Source organism: Psammomys obesus, unplaced genomic scaffold, assembly GCF_907164565.1.
Source record: "Psammomys obesus unplaced genomic scaffold, mPsaObe1.curated_primary_1811, whole genome shotgun sequence".
NCBI classification, from domain to species: domain Eukaryota; kingdom Metazoa; phylum Chordata; class Mammalia; order Rodentia; family Muridae; genus Psammomys; species Psammomys obesus.
This window is the reverse complement of record NW_026593286.1, coordinates 7,196,952-7,223,814: the sequence shown is the minus strand read 5'-3', so window position 1 is coordinate 7,223,814 and position 26,863 is coordinate 7,196,952. Positions and strand designations below refer to the sequence as shown.

At 42.3% G+C, this 26,863-nt stretch overlaps 1 protein-coding gene across 1 annotated transcript in view; it reads left to right on the top strand.

Annotated features, from left to right (window-relative positions):
* The window catches only part of Psmd1 (proteasome 26S subunit, non-ATPase 1), a 68,533-nt gene extending 50,115 nt beyond the window's left edge, over positions 1–18,418 (top strand). The window contains exons 19-25 of the mRNA XM_055616517.1: positions 5,059–5,161; positions 7,082–7,251; positions 9,542–9,634; positions 11,024–11,110; positions 13,050–13,196; positions 16,849–17,004; positions 18,199–18,418. Coding sequence (XP_055472492.1) covers positions 5,059–5,161; positions 7,082–7,251; positions 9,542–9,634; positions 11,024–11,110; positions 13,050–13,196; positions 16,849–16,995 — 747 coding nt within the window. The 3' untranslated portion in view covers positions 16,996–17,004; positions 18,199–18,418. The remainder of the gene's footprint in view (positions 1–5,058; positions 5,162–7,081; positions 7,252–9,541; positions 9,635–11,023; positions 11,111–13,049; positions 13,197–16,848; positions 17,005–18,198) is intronic.
* The last annotated feature ends 8,445 nt before the right edge of the window (positions 18,419–26,863 follow it).

The window sequence follows — 26,863 nt, the reverse complement described above, 5'->3', positions numbered from 1 at the left end:
TTGTTTGTTTTGGTGTTTTGTTTTGGTTTGCCTCTGTATGTGCTTTTAAATAGATTTAACAGGACTGACTTGGTACTTGGAGAAAAAAATTAAACAGTCTGACTTTTCTGCACCAGCCTTCTGAGGCAACGAAATGCCCTACAGTCGTGTTATGTGTATATCTGACCTCGGTTGCTTAAAAATGCCTCTGCATTCTTACCCTCTTAGGCTATGCTGGGCAAGGTGTCAGTGGCTCAGGAAGTCCTCAGTGACTAATTCCTGTCAGTTTTAGATGTCAGATTCAATGCACACTGGCCTCTGATCATGAGTCCTCCAAGTGATCCCCCTAAATCCTCTCTCTCTTCTATACTGAGGGAGAAAGATGGCCCAAATTTTCCCAACGAGGTAGTCTCTGTCTTCCATGGGCTGTACCTCCTCTGAATTAACCATAGCAGATGTTGAGGCACTTATTTAAAACTTCCCTCGTGACGGTGTCTTATACCTCATATTAGTCTTTACTGTGCAATGCAACTGGACACAGCCAAAAATCTCATTGTGTTGAGAACAGAAAGTACGTATATATTTGTGTATTCTGGAATGATCGTTCTTGATGTGTCAGTAGAAGTGTGAGCCACTGGTAGTGTACAAACGGTGTCCACCTGTAATCTCAGCTTCCCAGGGTCTCAAGTTCCAGCACTGCTTTGGCTACTGGAGGGGCTCAAGGCCAGCTGGACAACTCTGTATTTAAAAAAATGAGGCTGGGGGGTTTGCCTGCGTGGTTATATGCTTTGGTTTACTCTTCAGTACTGAAAAAATGCTTAACCTGTGCCCATATCATTGTATTTAGGTTTTTAGAGCATGTATCAGCTCTAAAAACATTGATTATGTTTATGTCAGTTAAAAACAAAACATTACTACAGGGGAAAAAAAAATGTTGATGCTGAGTGTGGTGTCAAATGCATGTAGTCTCAGCATTTAAGAGGCTGAGGCAGGGGTTTACAAGTTCAAGGCTGGCCTGAGCAACAGAGTTTATCTTTAAAAATAAAACCGGAAAGGAAAGGATGAGGCCACTGGCCTCTCTTCTGCCTCTGCAACAGACACAGCACCTTTATTTTCTTATGAGTCAAAGAGACTCAGGAAAGAGGAGTGCACTTGCCTCACTTAGCATTGTGCTTCCGCCTCGGCAGAGCTTTGTCTGACAAACCTTACTTTCTGAGCCGCCACTGTCATTTTGTGTCATCACCCAGTGCTTCTCTTTCAAGATTATTGTCAAGATTTCTGAAAGTTGTATTATCACAGGTAGAGTCTGACTTCTCATCTTTTCCCCCAAGAATTGCTTAATATGCTTTGTCTTCTAGAACATAAACATCTTTGCAAACACAGACCACATTTCTTGATGCTTTTAAATATAGCAGCTATCATATGAGCTTTTATTTCTGCTTTTGATGTTGCACTGAGCCTTTGGAGGTTATCCAACTGAACAGTGTCATTAAAGAATGTACCTCCTCAACTAGTCATATGTAAATATTTATTCACTTGGACCTCACATGCTGCTTTCAAATTGCTTCTATAGTCAACTAGATAAAAATTTAGTTGTCTTCATCCTGGCTAAGAATTCCAGTGATTAAACCAGGTATGGAGGCTGGGGAGGGAGCTCATCAGGTAAAATGAGCTTGCTGCGTAATAATGAAGGTCTGAGTTTGGACCCCAGTACACATGTAAAAGTCACAAATGCACCTCTAACTCCAGCTACACAGATAAACCCTGTGTTGAAAAGCAAAATTGGAGAGAGAAAGAGAGAATATATATGGTTAAAATACTAATAAAATTAAGATGAAAACTGAAAATAAGTGTGATTGTGATAATAAGTTATATTTTGCATGGCTGTGAACAAAGTAGCTCATGGAAACCATCATGTAGGTTCATGGTTTTGAGGGATTTTAATTCATCATAGCAAGAAGACTCTTTCTATGGCAGCAAGGGTATCTGGGGTTTATGTTTGTGTATGTGAACAAGTAAGAAACTGATAAAACATATACCCCAGATCATAGACATATTTCTGTATTATAGAAATATCTGGGGGAGAACGGGTTGCTGTTTGCATAGCAGTGGACCGGGAAGCAGACAATGAGACCAGAACCAGGGGTATGGCTTTAACTCAGAGGTTCTCAACCTGTGGGTCATGACATCCTGCATATCAGATATTTACATTACACTTCATAACAGTAGCAGAATTAGAGCTATGAAGTAGCAACAGCAATTTTATGATTAGGGGTTACCACAATATGAAGGTCACAGCATTGGGAAGGTTGAGAATCACTATTATAACCTTCAAAGTCTACTCCCTAGTGACCTCCTTTAACTAGCTAGGACCCACCTCCTAAGGGCTCCACAGCCTCCCAGAACATCACTACCAAGGAACCAGTGATCAATGGATACATTTCAGGTTTAAGCTATTATGCAGTACAATCATGAAATTATAAGAATAAGGATAATTTTTATGTTAGATGTGGAATCTAAAATAACAGCAAATCATTTGAAAAGAAAAATAGCATATGGGGCAAAGTCAGAACTGAAGAGAAAGGTCTGAAAACTTACAAGTTTGCTTTTAAGGCCCCAATTGACTGCAAAATCTGACCTAGTAATTAATCACTTGTTTTATCTCACTTATGCAAATATCATGTGCTTGCTACTTCAGAATTACGCATTTGCTTTGGAATATTGTTCCATACCCCATCAGAAGTACAAGATGTGTATGTCATGCTGGCGTTTTCTTTTTTTAATACATGTATGGGTGTTTTGCCTACATGTGTTACATGGTTACCTTATACCTGCAGAAACCAGGAGAGGGTCGGATCCCCCAGACTGAGTTAGAGGCAGTTGTGAGTGGCCCTTTGGGTGCAGGTCCTCTGGAAGAGAGCCACTGCTCTTCATCCTAACCCATCTCTCCAACCCTCATGTTAGTTTTTTAACTCTGAATTCCAAATACATCTGAACTCAAAAATTTAATGGAAAGAGTTACAGTTGTAGAGTTGACATTGGAATAAAGTAGGAAGGAGAGAAAGAGGTTATGCTCTGCAGAAGAAATAAGTCCAGATAATAAGTTCTACCTTTTTTGAGTGGGTATGTATTATCCTTTTTTTCTTACTATTCTTTGAGACAGATAGCTTCCTGTGTAGCTGAGTTTGACTTCCATTCTCAAGTGATAGGGTTATAAGTATGTGTACCTTTTTGCTTGGCCATGGTGCCCTCATATTCTGAACTGTGAAGTTAAGTTAGAAAATCTTGATCCTCTTTCAACCAGTGGCACACATCTTTAATCTCAGCAAAGGCAGGTGATCTCTGTGAGTTTGAGGCCAGCATGGTCTACAGACTGAGTTCCACACAATCAAGGCTACACAGAGAAACCCTGTTTCAATGTGGGGAGGGAGAGTAGGGGAACATTAAGAAAGTACAAATCCATCTTTCAATTTTTTATTGGATGCTTTCCTGTTGTTTTAAATATGGCTGTATATTTTAATTTTCCTTTTAAATAATGCACATACATTTTGTACACTGTTTTTTTTATAAGTTTATGAGATTTTTTTTTAACCTTTAGAACATAAAATTTCTATCCTATAAGGTAATATAAGTATTCATCTAAAATAAGTTCAGAATCAAAGGACCTGTTGAGCCAGAGTGAAAACATCAAACCTTGGGATATTTAAAATTTGTTGTGAACTCAGTGATGATTTAATCACTGGATTTTAAGAGTTTTTAAAGCGGTAAGGCTGGAAGTGTGTGACCTAGGAGTGAACATGGGCATATTATTCCCCTACTGAAGTTTGTTGCTGCCTATGTATGAATAAAACTGAAAGCCATCTTTAAGGAGTGTTGTTTTATTAGGGGTATTAGGTGGCACAGCTAATAGTCCAGAGGGTTGTAAGATTTTGCCCCCATAAGACGTATGCCATCCTTAATGAAGTATGACATGCCTCATATGTGTGACCACCGTTTCTTCGGGTTGCCTTTAGAACATGGATGAGGTAGATGCTATAATCCTCAAAGAAAGGGAAAGAAACTAAGGCTCAGAAAAGCTAATAAGTGGCCAGATATGGTAACACATACTTGTAGGCAGACAGAGAGACTAGTAATTTACCCAAATAGCTCCTAAGAGCAGAGATAGTCATATGCCAGGGCTGTCTGATATGTTGCTCTGCCACAGCGTCACACTGCAGCCTTCAGTGCAAACAGAAGAGATTCTGAAAGAATGTGTGCTAAACTCATTATATTAGGAAACTCAAATCTGCTGTTTTCTGCTTTTGGCAGATTTGGGGAGCTCCATGATCATGTGCTTCTTGAACAAGCAGACCTCTTCCTGAGTGCCTACCATTTGAAAGCACTGTCGGGAAAACAAGACAGTGTAAGATGTGGCAGAAGCATAAGATAGTGCCCTCTTTCCACCCACATAGCTAAGAAATCACTTTATTCAGTAAAAGTATTTTATAAGCTTTTTATGTAAGAGTAGTATATGGCAATTTCAGGAAAATACTTAAGTATACAAAAATTACTAGTAATCTCACCCTAAATTGAATCATGAGAGTACTATTTCTGAGCAAGTGTTCAGAAACTGATATGTGTTCAGAATGTATATTGTTAATGTTTGTGAATACACTCACACAGTCTGCATGAAGGCTTGTTTACTTAAGGTAGAACTGAAGGGCTGCGCCTGTTGGGAAATCTACCTGGTTGACAGAAAGCAGCAAATCTGTAATTCAAAGTGCAGCATGTAAAATTCTTGCTGTTTGCTTGAACTGTTTGGGCCTGCTGACTGGCTGGTGCAGAATGAAATCTTATTCAGCATTCCCTTGAGTCTGAATCATCCGCTCTGGAATTAGGACTGAAAACAGTGCTGTTTTCAAGCACAGAACACTGATTTCAACAGAACTGTTCTGCCTTCACATCTGGCCCATCTCCCTGTTCTAAATGTCTTGAAATTGAGAACTGAGTTTCAATACAATTAGCACAGTTTATTGGGTGTTAATGACACAACAAATGGACAGAATTAGACTAACATAATTATTCTTCTTGCTTCTTCAGGTGAATCAGTTCAGGCAGCTGTATTCCAAAGTCATCAATGACAAGCATGATGATGTCATGGCCAAATTTGGCGCTATTCTGGCCCAGGGAATACTGGATGCAGGTAAAGTTCTTAGCTCTTCCACATATATTATGTAAATCTAGTGAAACAGCTAATCAGATGTTCTGTGTGATGTCATGGAAATTGAGTCTGAAGCAAATTATTCCCGGGTAAACTGTGAGGACTCTGTAGTTTGGAGAGACGAGTTTCAGTTATTCAAGCACAGATGTTTATGTTCGAATGCGCTAATCACCCCACACTCACTCTCTTGCCTCCGAGCTGGAGGCTGAGCCCAGGGCATCTCACATGGAGTATAATTATACCCTGAGTAACTGTGCATCGCCTCTTTCCGGTGGTGGTGGTGCTGGTGGTGGTGGTTTCAAGCCAAGTGTTTCTTCATGTAGCTCTGGCTGTCCCGGAACTGTTATAGAAGGCTTCCCTCAAACTCACAGAGATCTACCTGACTCTACCTCCCGAGTGCCGGGATTAAAGGTGTGTTCTTCCACAGCCCAGATACATCACCACTTTTTATGTTTTATTCTGAAACAGGATCTATAAGTTTTCCTGGTTAGCCCTGAACTTGCTGTTCTCTTGCCCCAACCTTTTACAAGTAGCCGAGACAACTGTGTACCACCATGCTTCTCAAGTCCTAATCCTTTTATATCACAGCTACATAAGGTGGCTTTGCCCTGCTTCCTTGTTTTATAGTGTCCACCTCATAGTGTTGGGAGTATTAGAAATACTGAAGAGAGTTAGCCAGGCCCAGTGGCACACGCCTGTAATCACAGCACTTAGGGAGGAAGAAGTAGATGGTTCTCTGTGAGTTCAGGCCAGCCTGGTCTACAAAGCAAGTCCAGGATAGCCAAGGCTACACAAAGAAACCTTGTCTCAAAAAACCAAAAAAAGAAAGAGAGAAATATTGAAGAGAAATTAAGGCAATAAAGTGGTGCTCAGTGACTTTCAGCTGGATGGGGGGGGGGATCACTATCTAGTCCTGGCTAGCCTCAAATTCAGATCAATCCTCCTATCTCGGCCTCCCAAGCACTGGGGTCATAGATAGTTATGTGCCACTGCGTCTGGCTGAAAATCTAACTCTTTAGTTGGTGACTTGAACATGCATTCTAACTCACTGGCTCACTGTATTTCTCTATACTCCCCAAAGAGATAGCCTAGAGGATGTGGCAAGGGGCAAATAGGTTGGGTTTCAGTACATTCACCCTCTCACTGTACAAACTTACAATCAGCATGAGCTGATTTCATTGTTCATCATGTTCTTCCTTGGAAAACGTATTGAATCAAGAATTAAATGTAAGCCAGCCAAGGTGGCACTCCTCACCTATAATCCCAGCATTCAGGGAGGCAGAGACGAGGATCTCTGTGACTTCGAGGCCAGCCAGCCTGGTCTACAAAGTAAGTCCAGAACACCAAGGCTACATAGAGAAACCTCAAAAAAAAAAAAAAAAAAAAAAAAAAAAAAAAAAAAAAAAAAAAAAAAGAAAGTAAGAAAGAAAATTGAATGTTAGATTTTCTTTTATGGGGCTGGAGAGATGGCTCAGTGGTTAAGAGCATTTCCTGCTCCTTGCAGAAGGCTGAAGTTCAGTTCCCCAGCACCCACGTCAAGTGGGTCACAAGCACATGTAGTTTAAGTTCTCCTTGTTCCTCTTTGGCCATCAGGCACCCACATGGTAGACATACATACACGTAGGAAAACACTCATACACATAAAATAAATTACTGGGTTTAGTGCCGCATGCCTTTAATCCTAACACTCGAGAGGCAGAGGCAGTCAGATCTCTGTGGGTTCAAGGTCAGCCTGTTCTATAGAGTGAGTTCTAGAACAGCCAGAGCTACACGGTGAGACCCTGCTCGAAAAACAAAAAACAAAAGATAAGTGGCCAGCTGCTTCCCTAGTGTAGTACCTAGAAATGCTTCTTACCATCTTAGTACATTATTCCACTCAAGGTTTCTTTTCTTTTTCTGCAGGTGGTCATAATGTCACAATCTCCTTGCAGTCCAGGACTGGGCACACTCATATGCCTTCTGTGGTTGGCGTCCTTGTCTTTACGCAGTTCTGGTTCTGGTTTCCCCTTTCACACTTCCTGTCATTGGCGTACACTCCTACCTGTGTCATTGGCCTTAACAAGGACTTAAAGGTATGCCTGTCAGTCCCCAGCTCTGTGGGGCATAGGTGACCCTGTTGGTAGCATATTTTCCCTTCAGTTTGGGTTAGTCCCTGAGCCCTGCAAAGTAGAGTGTCTGTGGGAGTTTGGTAAGTAAATACTGGACACACCTTTTGAGAGGGAGTGATGGGGTAGGGTGCTTAATACAAAAATATGAAGAGATTTTATAAGCCGTTCTGTGTATTTTGGGGATTTTGGTTTGGTTTTTGTTTTGCAACAGTGTCTCACTATGTAGCCCTGACTAGCATGGAATTTACTATGTAGACCTGCCTGCCTTTGCCTCCAGAATACTTGAATTAAAGGCATGTGCTACCATGCCTAGCTAGTATTTTTGGTTCGGGGAGGAGAAGGGGAATAGACATTCTGTATAGCTCAGTGATATTTGAACTCAGGATCCCTCTGCCTTAACCTCCAGAGTGCTGGGATTCCAGGCCTGTGCCACCATGCTCGGCCACTTTAATCCAAAGGCTGCAAGAGCTGGTGAAAGCTTTTAAGAAGGTAATGACAGTCTTTTTCCTATAGAGAGATCATTCTGATATTGGTAGAAACCTGGCAGTGCTACTGCACTAATCTGAACAAGGAAGAATGAGGACATAGACTAACTAACTAGTGAGGAGTGGAAGTTTGACATATCTCAGAGTCCTAGCTGCAGTGGGTCTCTGCAGCCGCCACACCAGCAGAGTGACGATCCATGGGGAGCAAGAAGGCAGTTTGGTTCAACACAATTCAGTAGCCAGATTTGGTTTAAATTTTGAGAGTCTGACCCTGAGTAGTTTATTTTAGGTTTATTTAAGCATAGTGTAGTTTGGTGAAGTTTTTCCTGGTGATAATTAACTCAATCCTGTGTGTACGACAAAGCCTAAGACATGACTACATTGTAACTCTTTGTAAAGTATATATCTTCTATAGATTGACTGAGAAAAACAAGCTCATGATAAGGGTCGGTGGGGGTGGGGATCTGGTGTGGTCTCCAGCCACACAGATAGCACAGAGGTCTGTTACCAGGCAGAAACCTGTCTCTCTTTGAAGAGATAGCCCTGTGTGGTTAACATTCCAGGAATCTGTGCGCGCAAGGACCTCCATGTCTACTTAACAAAGAAGTGTTAGGATAAGGAAAAGTAATAGAGGAGGATATTCCTTTAATAGTAGCAGAACACAAGACCAACAGTGAGTGATCAGGGAGTCTGACAGAAGAAAATTGATCACAAAGGTTAAAAGCTTTAGGTGCTCATGCCCTGTTTTCACAGTTTTTAACCACATTTTTAATTGGATTTGTAGTTAAGTTTTTCTCAGTCCTGTGACAAAATGAGTCATCTTGCTCTTTAAAGGTTGAAGACTTTTCAACCTTTAAATACCTCTTATATTTGATCATCAACTGTTAAGATGTTTTGTTAAATTTTAAGAATGGAAAATTTTTAAGCTCAAATTTGTCTTAATTGAGAAATCCGTTATATTAATATGTTCATTATAGCAGAGCAACTAGTTATTCTTCATTAAGTATTTCAGTATTAAAACTGCTCATAGTTGCAGATAATCAGCATCTTCATTTCTCAAAACAATAGTTTGTTTTCCTAATCCCTAATATTTAACACTGTTTGTTAAACTTCCTGTGTAATCTTTAAAGGCTTACAGTCTGCCAAACAATTTTATGTTTTCATTCTTCACAATGAAAGTGAGATAGAAAAGATCTCTTCTTAGCAAATATGGTGCTTCTTACCATTTTTTTTTTTTTATCAGTGCAAATTAGGTAAGTAAAGAAAGGTTCAGGCTAGAGAGAAGGTTTGTTTCATAAGTAATACGAAGTTAGTTTTCCATTAGGTTCATGTTAGAAAGCCTGATTATGTGGTATGGAAAGTGTATACAGACTAAAAGCAATAATAAGTTGTCAGTGTGATACGAGGAGTGGTCGTGGGAGTTCAGTGAGCATAAGGAAATATATAACACTTTACAAAGGACGAAACGGTTATTTCCATGCTCCCAGTGGGAGAAGGACTTAACCCACTGACACTGGGTGGTTTGTGAGAAAACACAGAGGAAATGATGCTTGTTGAGTGACAAAACTTTAGTGTCTGTAGGGAACTGAGTACCAAAGTTAATTCACAAGGCTTTTTGTACAGTGCTAACATGGGACAGCTCTATTGTTAAACATTTAACTTGCATGGAAACTTTCCATCTCCCTTTGCTCTTGTGTGCTTGTTACAAACATACTACATAAATCTTGATATTTCCATGGAAAGAACAAAAGAGTGTTTTATTTCTTCAGATGCCGAAAGTTCAATATAAATCAAATTGTAAACCATCCACATTCGCATATCCTGCCCCTTTGGAAGTACCAAAAGAAAAAGAAAAGGAAAAGGTATGTTCTTTGAGTTTTTAACATTTGTTCTTTTTGGAGAAGCTACTGACTGTTTAGGTGATATAGTTTTAAATGTAATTGGTTGGTTGGGTAGTTGATCTGGGTAGAGTCTCACTATGGATTGCTGGCTAACCTAGAACTAGATAGCATATCAGCCTGACCTCAAACCCAGAATCTATCTAACTCTGCCTCCAGGTACTAAGACTAAGGCCGTGTATCATCATGCTGCACAACTTTAACTGTGTGTATGGGGGGATATTCATCTGAGTGTGGGTGCCAATCGAGGCTAGAGACATGAGACCATTCTTGGAGCTGGAGTTACAGGTCCTTGTGAGCTGCCTGACATGGGTCCTGGGAACCAGACTCATTTGGAAAGAGGAGTATGTGCTCTTAACCACGGAGCTTTCTCTTCAGCCCTGTTCTGCTCTATTTGTGTGAGTGCATGTGCATATCTGTCCCCTCAAAAGCCAGAAGAGGGGCATCAATCTCCCCAGAGCTAGAGTTAACAGTCAGTTGTCAGCCAGTTTGCCTGACATGCTGGGCCCTAAACTCAACATGTGCTCTTAGCTGCTGAACCATCTCTCCAGCCCCAACTTTGGTGTTTAAAGCAGTACTTGTGGTGATAGCTAACATTAGCCTTAAATGTAAAATAAAGAGCCTTTTCCTCTCTTGGTGTCCCGTCCCCACAGCCCATGTTATTTATTTTCATGCATATTACCTAGTTTGCCTTTTGAAAACAGGTAAAATTGATTTTGAGCACATTCGTTGATATGTAATAGAGAATAACGAATGGATTTACAGAGCTGCACTGGCTGTGGTGGTATACTCGATAAAACAACTCTTCTAGTGCTTATGTGAGAAAATTGTTTTTATTTTAGGATAATGTTTTATATTAACTGTTTGTTGATTATTTGAAGTTTTGTGTATAAGTAGGGTTAATTTTACAACTAACCAAATTCAAGGTAGCAACTGATGAGTATCCTTTCACAAAACCTTTGTTACCCATTTTCAAGGTCTTGTGTCACCTTTGATTTCACTAAGAGCCATCGGGGACTTTATTCATTGTCTGTTACCATTACAAGGTTTCTAATGGTGAAAACATCTCTATGACCAAGAATTTCCCTGTGCTTTTCCATAAAACCAAAAAGAACATAGCACTCAAGTCTGTGTCTTAAAAGATTGGTTGTTTTGGACACAGCCTCAGTAGCAGCAAGTTATGTACCTTAATGTCCTGCTTGCTTTCCCATTTACTCTCCAGTGGTTTTGGTTTTTGTTTATAGTTACTGACAGGAATCAGGGACATGCTTGCAAGACTGTTTTCTTTGGGCCTGTTTCTTAGTATGTAGGTAAAAGATTATAACAGTCTTACACCATTTTGACTGTCTCTAGGTTTCCACCGCTGTATTGTCTATTACTGCCAAAGCTAAAAAAAAGGAAAAAGAAAAAGAAAAAAAGGAAGAAGAGAAGATGGAAGTGGTAGGTACAACTCATACGAGTCAATACCTGTTATGGTCCAGATTCCTTAGACACTGTTGTAATTTGCTTTTAGCTTTTTTGATTAATTACTCTGTTTCCAGAGATTCAAGAAAACTGTCTGTAGTAGTTAGCTTTTCTTGTTGCTGTAACAGAATACCTACTAGAAGCAGCTTCAGAGAGAAGAGGATCTGAGCTCATGATTTTAAAGGATACAGTCTGTCAAAGCAGGAAAGGCATGGTGTTTGGGGATGCATCTTTGACAGTGAGAACTTGCAGCATGGCTTGCTCATACTTTGATCAGGAAACAGAGAGCTAAGACTGGTAACAATGCCATTCTACAACCCTCAGGCCATCCCTTCAACCAGTGAGGCCCTGTCTAGAAGGTTCCCTGATGTTCACATACATGAGCTTACAGCTCACATTCAGACTATAACTATGTCCATTTGTGGGAAGGTAGACTGCAGAACAGGAATGAGTTTCTAGAGAAAGTTACAGCTAAAATAGGCTTTGAAAACAGTTCTGAATAGACAGTGACTTGATAAAAGAGAAAGACTTTCAAGAAGATGGATGATGATCCATTTATATAGACTCTCTTCTAATCTCTGCTGGTAAAAACTTTTCATTCTTTATTTTTTTTAATTAATTAATTTTTTATTAATTACAGTTTATTCACTTTGTATCTCTGCTGTAGCCCCCCTCATCTCCTCCCACCATCTCTCCCTCTTCTCCTCCCGTGTCCCTTCCCCAGTCCACTAATAGGGGAGTTCCTCCTCCCCTTCCATCTGACCCTAGTCTATCAGGTCTCATCAGGAGTAGCTGCATTGTCTTCCTCTGTGGCCTGGTAAGGCTGCTCCTCCTTGGGGGGTGGGGGGTGATCAAAGAGCCAGCCACTTAGTAATCTTGTCAGAGACAGTCTCTGTTCCCATTACTAGGGAATCCATTTGGACACTGAGCTGCCATGGGCTACATCTGTGTAGGGGTTCTAGGTTATCTCCATGAATGGTCCTTGGTTGGAGTATTAGTCTCAGAAAAGACCCTTGTGTCCAGATTTTTTGGTTCTGTTGCTTTCCTTGTGGAGCTCCTGTCCCTTCCAGGTCTTTCTATTTCCCCCTTCTTTCCTAAGATTCCCTGCACTCTGCCCAAAATTTGGCTATGAGTCTCAGCATCTGCTTTGATGCCCTGCAGGGTTAGAGCCCTCAATGGTAGGTTCCTGTCCTGTTCCATTTTCTCCCTCTTCAGATGTCCATCCCCTTTGCCTTTCTGAATGAGGGTTAAGCATCTTACCAAGGGTCCTCCTTCTTGATTAGCTTCTTTAGGTGTACAGATTTTAGTATGATTATCCTATATTACATGTCTAATATCCACTTGTAAGTGAATACATACCATGTGTGTCTTTCTGCTTCTGGGATACTTCACTCAGGATGATCTTTTCTAGTTCCCACCATTAGCCTGCAAATTTCATGATGTCCTTGTTTTTAATTGCTGAGTAGTAGTAGTCCACTGTGTAAATGTACCACAGTTTCTGTATCCATTCTTTAACTGAGGGACATCTGCGTTGTTTCCAGCTTTGGCTATTACAAATAAAGCTGCTATGAACATGGTTGAGCAAATGTCCTTGTTGTGTACTTAAGCATCTTTTGGATATATGCCTAGGAGTGTTATAGCTGGGTCTTGAGTTAGCACTATTCCTAATTGTCTGAGAAAGTGCCAGATTGACTTCCAGAGTGGTTGTACAAGTTTACATTCCCACCAGCAATGGAGGAAACCAATGATTCACATCTTTCTCACCCCTAAGTAAAGTCTGCTATCATTTTAGTTGTGCTTTTATTGAATCTGCCACTACCTTTTGCACCTGGCAGTGTTCTACAAACTTAGCAGGCAGACTCAAATAATGTTGGACAAAAATGACTCTTTATTCATTGCCTCTGATCCATCCTAGGATGAAGCAGAGAAGAAGGAAGAGAAAGAAAAGAAAAAAGAACCTGAACCAAACTTCCAGCTGTTGGATAATCCAGCGCGAGTTATGCCGGCCCAGCTGAAGGTCTTAACTATGACAGAGACCTGCAGATACCAGCCCTTCAAACCAGTAAGTTATCAGTAACCCTTAGCTGTATTTGCCTGTGGGTATCAATCTGTAGGACTAGATAAGACTGACAGAGGATGATAAATCCCCAGAGTATTTTAGCGCAAGGTCACTAATACCTTCCCCTCCGTTTCCTATAGATTTTTGGAGAGCTTTTCTTTTCTCTAGTAATTTTTAAGAACTGTTTTCCCTCTTCTGTCACAGATATAGGCACATAACTACAGAGCCAGACACACTGGGTTGAATTTTTCTCTCTCTTTCCTCCATACTTAAAATAGGTATTATCTCCTTAACTAATAGGCACAGGTCAAAGAAGTTAATATAGAAGCACTAGAAACAAGAGCTGGTCCTGCCAGATTAGTGATCCTCATTATAATTACACCATTGTACTAAACACATTGAATTTTAGAATTAAAAAGGGATCTTTGTGATATTCATTTAATCCCAAGCCAAAATATTTCTCAGTTAGACACAAGTATATATTGATTACCTTTCTCATTGCTGTGACAGAATACCTGACAGAAGCAACTGAAGGGAGGCTCTCTTTTGACTCACAATTTGAGAAGATATAGTCCATCATGGTGAGAAAGTGATGGTGGAGTTTGTTACAGCAGGATTGCGTAGCTGAGGCTCCTCACATCTCAGAAGACTAGGAAGTGAAGAGGGGTCAGGAAGCAGGCCCAGACTATGACCCCTATGGCTTGCCCTTATGTCTGCAACTGTGCCGTGCCTTCCAAAGGATCCATAATCTCCCAAAATGGTACCACCACCTGGGCACCAAACGCAAAAGTGTGTGGGAACATTACACATTCAAACCATGATAAAATGCTTACTAGAAAGTTTAGCCTCTATACTGTCTTTTATCTTTCTACTTTCTTGTTGTGTTATTTTTGATGGTGTTTTGTTTTGTTTTGTTTTGTTTTGTTTTGTGTTTTGAGACAAGATCTTAGTCCACTTTGGCCTGGAAATTATTTTGCAGCCCAGACTAGCCTTGAGCCAGTGAGCAGTCCTCCTGACTAGGACTCCTGAGTGCTTAGATTATAAACATGAACCTCTAAGCTACTCCTGACCCAATTATTTTAAATCTAGAAAGCTAAAGACTTGCCAGTCCAACACATGCAGGACATCCAGATATTGAATCTGTTGTTTGAAATGTCATAAGTGAGATTTCTGGATCTTCATATGGGAGTAAGTTTATTTTTATCATCCCAATAATAAATCAAAAGCAGCTCTTGTTTTGGTTGTGAGCCAAGGTATTCCTTGCTTAGCAGTTTACAGAAACAAAGGCAAGAAACGGAAATTGATGTGTGTGGTGGTTTCAAGCTGAAGATGGGCATACCTGGCTTTATGTCTTGGCTCTTCTGTTTAGTAGTATGACTGAGTAGTTCCTTTGCATTTCATTTTCTTCACCTATAAAATGAGTACAGTAATTCCCTGTACTTTAGAGAAACTATGAGGGAGGACTTTTCCAGGTCAGTTCCAGCCTGATTTTTCTCTCCTAGGTGCAGGATTTCTTCAGGTTGCTGCAGTGCCCTCAAGTTAAGTAGAGGTGGCTGACTGCACACATTTGTGAATATATTAGATTTTATACATGAAAGGAATGCATTTTATATTATGTGAGTTCTTCATCTTAATAAAAGACCACTCTTTCATATACATTGAAGAAAGAAATTGCCCATTAACCCACCCCATACTCTCAGTGACGAGGTCATCAACATGTTCCTCAGATGGTACATTTGAAAGGAGCACTGTGAAGCTTGATGGCTCATTCCTCTAACCCTAGTATTTGGAACACTGAGGTAGCTGGATCTCTGTGAGCCTAAGCTCCAGGCCAAAGGCTACATACTGAAACGTTGTCTCAGTTTCCCCCTCAAAACAAAACCAAGAAGAAGCACTATAATAATGTCCCTACTCTGCTTCAGTAAGAAGTCATCATCTTAGCTTTTTAATAGCCTTTAGACAACATAGTATCTCCTCCTTAGCCAGTGAACTTTTTCAGTAGCATGGGAAGCATTAATCAACCTAAAATGTGGTGCAGCTACAAACAGCTCTTTGGATATGTGGGTTGTGTTACAGAATGTGAGTAAGGTCATTTCTTTTCTGATGAGCGTATAGTAGAAGTTAGAACCTGTAGCCACAGGTTTCCAGAAACTTGGAAGTCCTCTTCTGAGTGTGGACATTTTATTATACTTAGAGGCTCATCTCCATTTGCTCCTCTAGAAGATTCATGTAAACTTTAGACTGTAGAGGATGAGGACAGGGGTCATATTTTCTGTTGTTCTTGGGCTGTTGATAGGTACTCATGGCAGAGTCCATTCACAGAATGCCTTCTTTTTAAGCAATGCTAACTTTTATGGGAGAAAGCTGTGGATTCTTTGGTGTGAATGCATGTGTTAGAAAGGAGAAATGATCTAGAAATTCTTGAAGGCACACCAGTTTTATAGCACAGCAAGGCAGAGTCTTGCTGAGTAAAATCAAATTATGTTCAACTGCAGAGATACTAACCCATGTGAGTCATTTGACTAATGTTCTTTTGCTTTCCTTCCCAGTAATATGCTTTGTGGAAGTACGCTTTTTCCAGATGTGCCTTGCCACTGTTGACTGATTTAATTACAGAGAGGCTTTCCATTTCCTTTGACACAGGCAAGCAAACAGAATAAGATTAGCATGCCAGAGATGGTTGAATACTTTGGTATTTGAATTTACCATCAGCTAATAGGCTGAGAAAAGGGTTCAATAGAATTGCTACGACAGTCTACTTTCCTTTGGCTTTCCATCTGGTTTTTCATTGCTTACATCATAGTGATTTCTAGATTATAATGAGAACACTCAGATGTTTATTTATTATTTTTTTCTGACATTCTGGAATTGCTGAAGAAAAAAAAATGGCCTTTTATTTGTAGGTTTTCTTTAATCTCACAAATATAATAGACTAGGGTACTTTAAAATTTTAATACAGGGCGGGAAAGTTGGCTCAGCCATAAAGGCTAGGAGCACCACAAAAACTATAGCATACGTTCATATCAAAGGTCAAGCGGTTCTTGTTGCTCTTGTGGAGAACTCTGGTTCTGTTCCCCAAACCCACATAGCAGCTCACAGCTATCTGTAACTCTGGTTCCAGAGAATCCAGTGCCCTCTTCTTACCTCCTTAGCCATTACACACACTTGGTGCACAAAGACATACAGATAAAACACCTATACGCATTCAATAAAAATAAATAAAAATCTTTTAAAAGATGAGGGAGGGCTATTTTCCAGGTTGGGACTGGCTTCTCTATATTTTAAACAACCTCTGAGGTGATAATGAAGTTTCTGATCCAAGACCACTGTCCTGAGTATGGTACGAAGGCAGTAGAATGTGATGTTGGGACAGTAAACATTCTACCCGCAGTCAGATGGAAGCTAATCATTTCTGTGGCTGGAAACCCCTTCTTCATCTGGGACGCAGCATCCACAGAAAGCAGTATCACATGACCCACCGCGCCCTGGGTCAAGCTGGCAGCTCCTCAGTAGAAAGGAATTGTTTTGGTGCTAGTATTCTTCTCAGCCTTCCCTCGCATATCAAATGTTGAGGGTCCCCTTAATAAGCCCTTGCTCTAGTTGGCAGAGCAGCATGAAATGCAAGTGCAGCTTACTCTGCTTCCTCTCTGTGCAGCTCTCCATTGGAGGCATCATAATTCTGAAAGACACCAGTGAAGACATTGAAGAACTCGTGGAACCTGTGGCAGCACATGGCCCAAAAATTGAAGAGGAGGAGCAAGAGCCAGAGCCCCCAGAGCCATTCGAGTATATTGATGATTAAGGAGCAGAGGTAAGTACTCACCAGTTACTTGTGAAGGGATCATCTTTGTCAAGACCTTGAAAGTGTTTATGAAAGCACGAGCATGTTTCACTTCTTTTATTTGCTCCTTACCTACCCAAATACCACCAAACTTCACCTTTTTCATCCCATCTGCACATTTTTCTTCTCTCACTTTGTGCTCTAGTGCCCTGCTGGCTCCTCAGCGACTAGTCTGCAGTGGTCAGAGACTTAGTCTATTTTTATAAGTCCATAAGGAGGTGGGGAGCTGACCCCAGAGGGAGCATCTTAGTGATTTTTCACAAGTCATTGTTTTTTTTAAAGATTTATTTATTTATATGTGCATTGGTGTTCTGCCTGCATGTCGGTATGAAGGTACCAGACCCTCTGGAACTGCAGTTACAGACGGTTGTGCACTCACTATCTTGTAGGTGCTTGGACTTGAACTCAGGTCCCCTGGAAGAGCAGCCACTGAGCTATCTCTCCAGCTGCAAGAAAGCCTTCTTTAAAAAAAGCTAAGCAAAGCCAGACATGGTTGTACATACCTGTAACCCAGCAGTTGGGATATGGAGGCAGGAGGATCAGGAGTTTCAAGGCCAGACTTGGCTCTCTAACAAGTTCAAAGTCGGATTGGACTTCTTGTTTCCCAACTGGAACAGCTAAAATGAACCATTTCCGTAGTGATCAAGGTGATGGAGTTCTGGGAATACATTCTGGGAAGCTCCTTAGGTAGGTCAGTCATCATCAGACAGGATTTTAAGTCATGCTTTTTCTTCCCTTTTATCTTTGGGGGTAGTGTTTGTTTGTTAAGACCAACCTAACAGGCATTTTCAGAAAAATATGAATTTGTTTTATTCTTTAAAGAAAGTAGGAGGCCAGAGAGATGGTCAAGGGTAAAGGTACTTAGCCACCAAGCCCGCCAGCCTGAGAACCAGAAGATGGAAGGAGAGCACTGACTTCTGCATGTAACCCTCTGACCACCAGAGGTGTATTGTAGCACACAGGCACCACGTGGCAAACTCAGTCAAAATCAGCAGATGACTTTCATAAAAAGGAAGGAATATAGGAACTCCATCATTTACTACCGTAGTATTTAAAAATGCATTTAGGAGCCAGGTATGGTGGCTAGGTTTGGATTTCAACTAGTAGTTTTAAAAAAAAATTGGAGGAATAAAGGACACTTTATTGCCACTTTCTCTCTCCCAGGATCTCACCTGCTCAACTGAGACTGTCCTGGTGCACACTAAACTGTCTGTGAGGGAACCCACACTGAGACCCACTCGATGCACGCTCCGTTGCCTATGCTGAACTGAAGAACCTTGTGTCCCGAGTCTTTGGCTGAGAAGACGATATATGACTGTTTAGTGTGCTCTTTCACAGAATTTGGTTTTCAAATAAATATATTAAAACCTTCAAAGTGACAAGACTTCAGTTGATTTGTTTTTCTTTTTGTTTTGTTTTTTATGGATCTATTGCTACCATCATAAGCTAATAAGCACGATGGTACCTGCCTATAACCCTTGCTTAAGAAGCTGGAGCAGGAGAGCTTTGACTCTTTGCTTTAAACTTACATTGTCTTTGAAGAACTCTTTGTTGCAGTGCCGGAGATCAAATCCAATGTTTTCTGCATGCTAGGCAAGTGCTCTTCCACTGAACTATATCCCTAGTCCAAAAGATAGCCTCTAAATCTGGAGGAAAATGAATAAATAAATTCTAGAGAGGTCAGCCCTAATGCACTCATCTGTCCATTCTTGTTAGGTTGGGTCTAAAGGTTACTGATTCCCAAGGATGGCTCCACACTGTTAATTTCATTATATCCCCTCCTTTGTAAATTCCTTGTTTCCTCAATATCAGATGATTCTATAAAAGAAATTATCTAATTTCCTAGTCTCTCATTAGCTATGCCCTTCCTGTTTAAACTCTTAATGTTGCTTGCATTTCAGACAGTTACATTCAGACTCTTGAATTTCCCTTAATATGTGAAATGATCAAAAAACAGAACTGTCATGAGGATGCCATCATCCAAAACTGAGTAGTCTGGAAATAAGTCCACATGGATTCTTGTTAGGCAGTGCCCTTGAGTATTGGACAGGTGTTAGTTTTAAAGTACTGGTTACAATGTGAAATGAACACTCGGATCTGAATGTCATGAGACTAATTCCTAGTGGATTTGGTTTTTTTGTCCTAGATTTCCTGGGGATTGTATAGTGCTGAGAGCTTACAGAAGAATAAAGTCACATGTGGAAAGGGTAGGAATTAGAATTTGGGGTCACGCTTTTCCAGAGTAAATGGCCAGTTAGGCTACATATCAAAAAAACAAACAAACAAACAAAAGGAAATAGATGATTTGGATTCAGAAATGATCTGATCCATAACCCAGTCCCTCTACAAGCCTGTAGATAAGGGATGCCTGCCTCTGCAGTGACTACAACTTCACTCTCCTTCCTCACTGCTCACTACCCTGAGTCTGCTTCGACTCGGCCCACTCTAATCCTTTCTCCAAATCCGTCTTTGTAAATCAAGTTGATCTCCTGCTTAAAAGCTTTCTGAATAAGCTCCAAATTGCCTAATATGTGTGCATCTCTCCAGGGCCTGAGCTGCTGCTCATCTCTGCAGCCTCTCATCACTTCAGTGTCCTCCAACCTTCTATCACCTGACCTTTGCATATTTTTTAAGAGTGTGTGTATGTGTGTGAGCGTGACTGTAAGATGCCCAAGGAAGCTGAAAGCATCTAATCCCCCAGGTGCTTGTGTGCTGCCTCAGTGGTGCTGAGAATTTAATTCCTGTCGTCTGCAAGAACCGTACATACTCTTAGCTGCTGGGCCATCTCTCCAGACCAACTCTACCATTTTACCTCTAGATCTGGTAGATCGCAGATGATTCTTGACTCATGGTGTGTTTTGAATCTGGAAGTAATTGGAAAGAGTAGTAATTGAAGCTGGGCACATGCCTTTAATTCCAGCACTAGGGAGGCAGAGGTAAGATGAATATGTGAATTCCAAGACAGTGAAGGCTATGCAGACCCTGTCTCAAAAAATAATAATGGTAATAATAGTGACTGGGAAGCTGAACAGTGACAGAACAATGTGGACAGAGTCCCATGACATGCCCAGATGATGACTTCATCTGCCCTAAGCCACCTTCCCCAGGGGCTTTCACCTTCAGTGTTTCTTCTGCTATGAATGACCCCTGCAGAGGACTGACTTTCCTTTGATTTTGCTCTTGAAGAAACCTGGCTTTTCCTTGCTTGCACAGATGGTGTCTTTTGCATCTGCAAACAGTGAGAGATGACACTCTCCAACCATGGTTTATATCCACCATCAACTCCCAGTTTCCCTTAGTGAGTGGGGGTTTTGTTTGTTTTGGGGTGTGTGTGTGTGTGTGTGTGTGTTTTGGGGTTGGGGGGAGGCATCTGGGTTCTTCTAAACCAAACCATGCAATGGACTTTGATTCTTCCCCCTAGTGGCTTCCTCTTCTATACAAAGGCACTAGTGTTCACTTCAAGATTGTCTTAGGCTAATTACCCAAGGCTTTCTGTGTGTTAGACACTGTCTGTGCACCACCCGTGTACTGGTTTGAATAGGAACAGCCCCCATAGACTCACGTGTTTGAATGCTTGGCCCATAGGAAGTGGCACTATCAGGAGGGGTGGCCTTGGAAGAAGTGCATCATGGGGGGGGGGAGGCTTTGAGGTCTCAGAAGCTTAAGCCAGTTCACTCGCTGCTGTCTGTGGGATCCAGGTGCAGAACTCTCAGCTCCTTCTCTAGCCTCATGTCTGCCTACATGCTGCTCTGCTTCCTGCCATGATGATAATGGACTAAACCTTCGAAACAGAAAGCCAGGCCCAGCTAAATGTTTTCCTGTATAAGAGCTGCTGTGGTCAGGGTGTCTCTTCACAGCAATAAACCCTAACTAAGATGACCTTCATCAATACTTACGCCTCACAACTGCCCTAGGAGACAGACACTACTGTCTAGGGATAAGGCCTGATAAGTCATTTTAGTTGAAGCAAGGTGGTGTGGCCTACCTTTACATTTCATAGGCTAGTTCATACTGAGTGACTTGTTCAGTATCAAAAGTTATTTTTGTGGTTATGTTCATGGTTTATCTCCATTAAGCTGACCTCTGACCTCTGGGTTTTCAAGGGATTGTTTGATTCAGTAAGCCAACAGACCTGGCAGTAGCCATTTCTCCAGCCCATCCCAGATTCCCCGATGTGTGCCTTCCTCCACACTCCAGTCAGAATCCTATTCAGAGAGGCAGTATTATTTCCAAACACCCTTGGCCTCTCCCATGTAGCCTGATAGTGATAGCACTTCCTGGTTTTTTGCTGGGATCTGGGTAGTTCTTTGGTGTATGGAAATAGTGTTTTCCAAGTAAGGGAATTGGTCCTTTGAAATACATTGGATCCAGGAGATAAATATTTTTAAAGGTGCTTGGACTTGGCAAAGAATTGGCTGAGATAAAAGGTTTCCCTTCAAGGCTCATTCCCATGACCTGGTATGGACAGTCCTGTTTCGTGTCCCAAAGATTTGAGATAGTCATAAGTGTCCAAAGCTCTTTGCTTATGGAGGATATGAACTAGCATCCTCTAAATAAGGGCCCTGATGGCCAGAGCAAATTCCTCTCCTGTTATGGATTAGAAGCCCTATGGGGTAGTGGTTCCTTCATGTCTGCAGGGTCTGTAAAAACATGTTCAAGGTTGTTCTCCAATGGCATCCTACATGTGTATGTGGTGTCTGTGTCCCAGCCAGTCTATACATGAGCTCCTTCAGGAAGTACAGCATCTCAGTTGGTAGAGTGCTTGCCTAGCATACACAAAGCCCTGGCTTCAGCTGGGCTTGCTGGAGCACACCTGCGAATTCCATCACTTCCAGAGGTGGAGGCAGGCTGATCTCTGTGAGTTCAAAGCCAGACTGGTCTACAAAGTGAGTACAGGACAGCCAAGGCTACCCAGAGAAACCCTGTCTCCTACATAAAACAAGTGGTGCCACAGGCCTATAACCACAGCGCTTGGAAGATGGAGGAAGATAAAAAATTCAAAGTCATCCTCGGCTACATAATAGTTCAAGATTATCCTGAGTAAATAATATCCAGGCGGTGGTGGCACTTGGGAGGCAGAGGCAGGCAGATCTCTTTGAGTTTGAGGCCAGTCTGGTCTACAGAGCAAGTTCCGGGACAGCCAGGGCTACATAGAGAAACCCTGTTTCAAAAAACCAAGTAAATAAATAAATAGCCCATAAGTTCTTGACCTGGTTAATGCCTTTTGATTTCAGATGATTGTCCTAGCTTTCAGAATGGATAATGCCTTTTGACCCTGGCGACTTTTTCACCCAACCACCATGTATAGTGTTTATTTTTGTTCCTCCTGATTAACATATGAGCTTAATCAGGACAAGGATCCTATTTTTAAAGATTGCCCCATTACCAGGTATTTCTTATCTTCTCAAGGAAAAAATAAAAAAAACTCAGCCAGAGTCAGACAATAAGAAGAAATTTTCACTAAACAAAATAAAGTATACCCTTTGAAGAAGGACAGGAGTGAACAGACCCAAAGCAGAGGATCAGCACATAAGTTTTTCATGGCTGTTAATAAGGTGGGTAGCATATTCAGTGTGTTCAGTAACGTGTCCCCTTTCTCCCTTCCCAGGTTATGGAAGAATGTCTCCTTTTAGGATATTTTGTTCCCGTGGTCTTTTGAAGGGAAAGGTGGTAGGTGGGATCCGCAGTGTGAGCGAGATTGTTTGAGGGGATGCACATCCCTGGTGATAAGCCTGTGCAGCAATCGGGGACGCTCTCTGGAGCTTTGCGTTCTCATACAGCCGGAAGAGCCTAACTGTTGAATTGCAGGGGCATTGCCATGTCAGACCTAGCTACCAAGACACTGCTGCGATTTTCCTAGGTTACCCCCTATCTGCCTACCAGGTCTCTGCCCTATTCCTAAAGCGCAGAGCGGTTCCTGATTCTCTATAGGTACCCAGTAAATATTTTCTGGAGGGGCAGATAGCAGAAAGAATTTTAGCTCCTGTGTGCCAGGCCTTGCCTCTCTGAATTCTCACCATTCCACTGTGAGATAAATATCATCCCAACTTTACAGAAAATGATACTGGGGGATGGGAGATAGGGAGAGACGACTCAATGCTTACAACTGCCTATAACTCACCTCCCAGGGATCTGGGACACTTTTCTGTCCCCTGAGGACAACTGCGCACAGACAGTATACAGCCACAGACACACATACACTAAAAAAAGTAAATCTTTAAATAAATGGCTCAGGGGTTAAGAGCACTGGCTGTTCTTCCTAGAGGACCCGGGTTCAATTCCCAGCACCCACATGGCAGCTCACATCTGTCTGTAACTCCAGTTACGGGGATCCGACACCCTCACACAAACACATATAGGTAAAACACCAGTGCACATAAGATAAAAATAATTTTTAAATGAGAATGTAGGGCTAGAATTAGAACTAAGGTCCATTTAAGCATAATATCTTCTGTTTCCTCTGTGCCTTTTTTTTTTTTTTTTTTTTTGAGCCAGAGCCTTTCTTTGTAGGTAAGCTCTTGTCTCATTCTCCTTGTCTCAGCCTCCCAAGTCCTAGAATTATAGCTATGGCCCAGCTAGTCCAATAATGGCTGCTTACCAATGGAAGGCCTAACATTCAGTGGTTCTTCAGTCCATGAGTCTGGATGTCTCAGCTGGTCTTCAGTATACACCAGAATATCCAAGAAGTGAGCTCTAGTGCCAGTGAAGACATGGACTTGCCAGGGACAGTGAGATCAAGCTGGCGAAGAGCAAAAGCTCCATGTCCTTCATATAGGCTGCCAGCAGAAGGTGTGGCCAGAGTTAAGGTAGATCTTCCCACTGCAAAATATCTGGATCAAAAGCGGGTCTTCTCAGGCTGGAAAGATGGCTCAGAGGTTAAGAGCACTGGATGCTCTTCCAGAGATTCTGAGTTCAATTCCCAGCAACCCCATGGGTGACTCACAACCATCTGTAGTGGGATCTGATTCCTCCTTCTGGTATGAATGAAGATAGAGCGATCATATACATAAATAACTTTTTAAAGTGGGTCTTTGCACTTCAAATGATTTAACTAAGAAAAAGGTCTTTCAGAGAAGACGGGCATGGTGGCACATGCCTTCAGTCCTAGCACTTGGGAGGCAGAGGCAAGTGGATCTCTGAGTTCAAAGCCAGCCTGATCTACAAAGAGAAACTGCCTCAAAACAAAACAGAACAAAAACAAAAACAAAAAAGAAGGAAAAAAGAAAAAAACCCTCACAAATAAACCCAGCCACTTGGGTTTTAGTTAATTTCAGCTATAGTCAAGTTGACAACCAAGAACAGCCATCACACAGGGTTAGTACATTTAGGGACGTTCCCAGAACTATGAAGTATGACGGATAGACTTTTGCTTTCATTTTGGCAGGTGTTGTAGTCTATGTGCTGATCTCTTAGGTCAAAACGGTGTCTTGATGTCTCTAACTTGGTGACAGTTGTGCTAAGGTCTGGGGGCTTCTTACCATTCTCATGCCTCAGGCTCAGAGAAAGTCACATGCTATCAGTGAACTTGAGACTGAGACCAAAGGGCATGGAAGAGTATGTACTCAGAAGGCAAGGGCCAGCCAAACAATTGACCAAGTAGATCACCCACTGGGCAGACCACACTGAGCAGAACTTACCTTGCTCTGCTTTACTAGAATGAGTATGGGGACCAGTTGGATCTCCTCTAAGGTGGTAACCTTAGAGGAGATCCAACTGGTCCCCATACTCATTCTAGTAAAGGTCTAGTCAATGCATAGATGCGTATGTGTGTGTGCATGTCATGGTGTCTGTGGGTTGGGTAAAGGCTTTTGGGAGTTTATTTTGATTTTCTCCTTCACCCTGTGGGTCCTGGTCTTCCGGTTTCCACAGCAAGTGCCTTTCCAAGCTGAGCCATCTTGACAGTCCTCTCTAAGTAAACTTTTATGTTCTCGCCAGCACAACAGATTACTCATTTTTAAGGTTATTTGTTTGTTTTTACTGTATTTTATTTAATGCGTATGATTGCTCTATCTGCATGTACACCTGTGTGCTAAAAGAGGACAACAGATCCTAGTATAGATGGCTGCAAGCCACCATGTGGGTGCTGGGAATTGAGCTCAGGACCTCTGGAAGAGCAGACAGTGCTCTTAACCACTGAGCCATCTCTCCAGATCCCACCCCTCCCCCCATTACTAACTTTTAAGAGTGGGCAGGGGCTGGAGAGATGGTTCAGCAGGTAAGAGCACTGGCTGCTTTTTCAGAGGCCAGGCCCTGGGTTCAAGTCCCAGCACCCACATGGCAGTTCACAACTGTCTGTAACTACAGTTCTAGGGCATCTGACACCCTCTTCTAGCCTCTACAGGCACCAGGCACAGCAGACAAATATGCAGGCAATACACCCACACATAAAAACCGAAAATAAACTAAGTTGTGGGAAGACAGGGTCATTATCCAACAATAAGATAAAAAGAGAATAATAGTGTGTTATTGAAGGAGGACACTGAGAAGGCAGGAACTCATGGCACATGATAGCACACTCAGTGGGCACCCAGATTCCTCTCTAGCCTGTTCTTCCAGCAGGCCTGGCCTCTCTGCAACGTTCCCAGCCTCTACCCCATAAGGCCATGTAAGGACTGAGGAGGCAGAGGAAATGAACGGCTTCCCCTAGCAGGCAGGGCTCACAGATTCCTGGAGTAGAGTGGGTGAGTGGAGAGCTGGGGTTGAGAGACCCCCTTCCAAAGATTAGACTCTACTGTACCCCATTTTGAGAAACTACCAGCTGGAGGCAGTCTCTGTTTGATTTTGGACAAAGCCGGCTTTCAAACATAAGTAAGGAAAATTGTCCATAATGATCTTGTTCCTTGTCTCAGATAGGTGCATATACCTTCCTATGGACAGATGGTTCTAGAATATGTGAGTCAGGACACTGGAACACTGGGAACCGTTAGGACCAGAGTAAGCTTTAGAGAGGGGCCTTATCTTGGCTTTTTCCCCAGACCTGGGTTCTGGGTTTGGCAAGGGCCGTTGTCTACAGTGAAAGGCCTGGGCCAGAGACACGACTATTCAAAGGTCTGGATAACTTAAATAGGCTTCATGGCCCAGACCAGGACGGATGCTGCAGAGCCTAGGCTACCATCGTGTACCACTCTCTCAGGGCCCTTGGGTGCAGCTGTGGGCTTGTCAGTATCCTCATCTTCCCACAACGCTGGTGGCAGGCACTTCCTTACCCTACCTCTGCCTCAGCCTTTCATGTTCTCCAGAGAGAAGGCTGGGAAGAAACTGGCATCCTCCTCCTCCTTCCACCGTTGTTCTTGGAGCTCAAAATGTTTGTTTCCTAACCTTTTGCTAGTTCTCTCAGGGCGGGACCATCATGGCCTTGTAGAAGAGAAATGGAGGCACAGGACAGGGTGGTGACTCACTCAGGTCATCCTGTGTCACACATGCTGCTCTGGGTAGAAACCTGGGTTCAGACCGTGTCAGAACAGAACAGGATCCCAGCAATCAGCTGAGTCATATTCTTTGTCCCCTGGTGCTAACCCCGCCCCACCAGGAGGATGCTGCCCTGAGCCAGGCCCCGTGGCTACGGGAAAAACAGTATCTGTGGGTCTCTGCTGGACTGCTTCGGGACTATCTACCTTGATCTAGGGTCTGGGCAGGGTATCCAGGTCCATTTCTGCTTTTAAGTGAAGCAACCACTGAGAGCACCTCAGTTGAAAGAGGGACCTTTAACCACTCAGCACCGGGATTTTAGGAAGTCAAAGGCAGGATCTTCAGGATCCTTAGCCAACCTTGGAGGCCCTGGACGGTGCTGGTGAATCCTTTGGTTCCTCCGAAGTCATGGGTTACACAA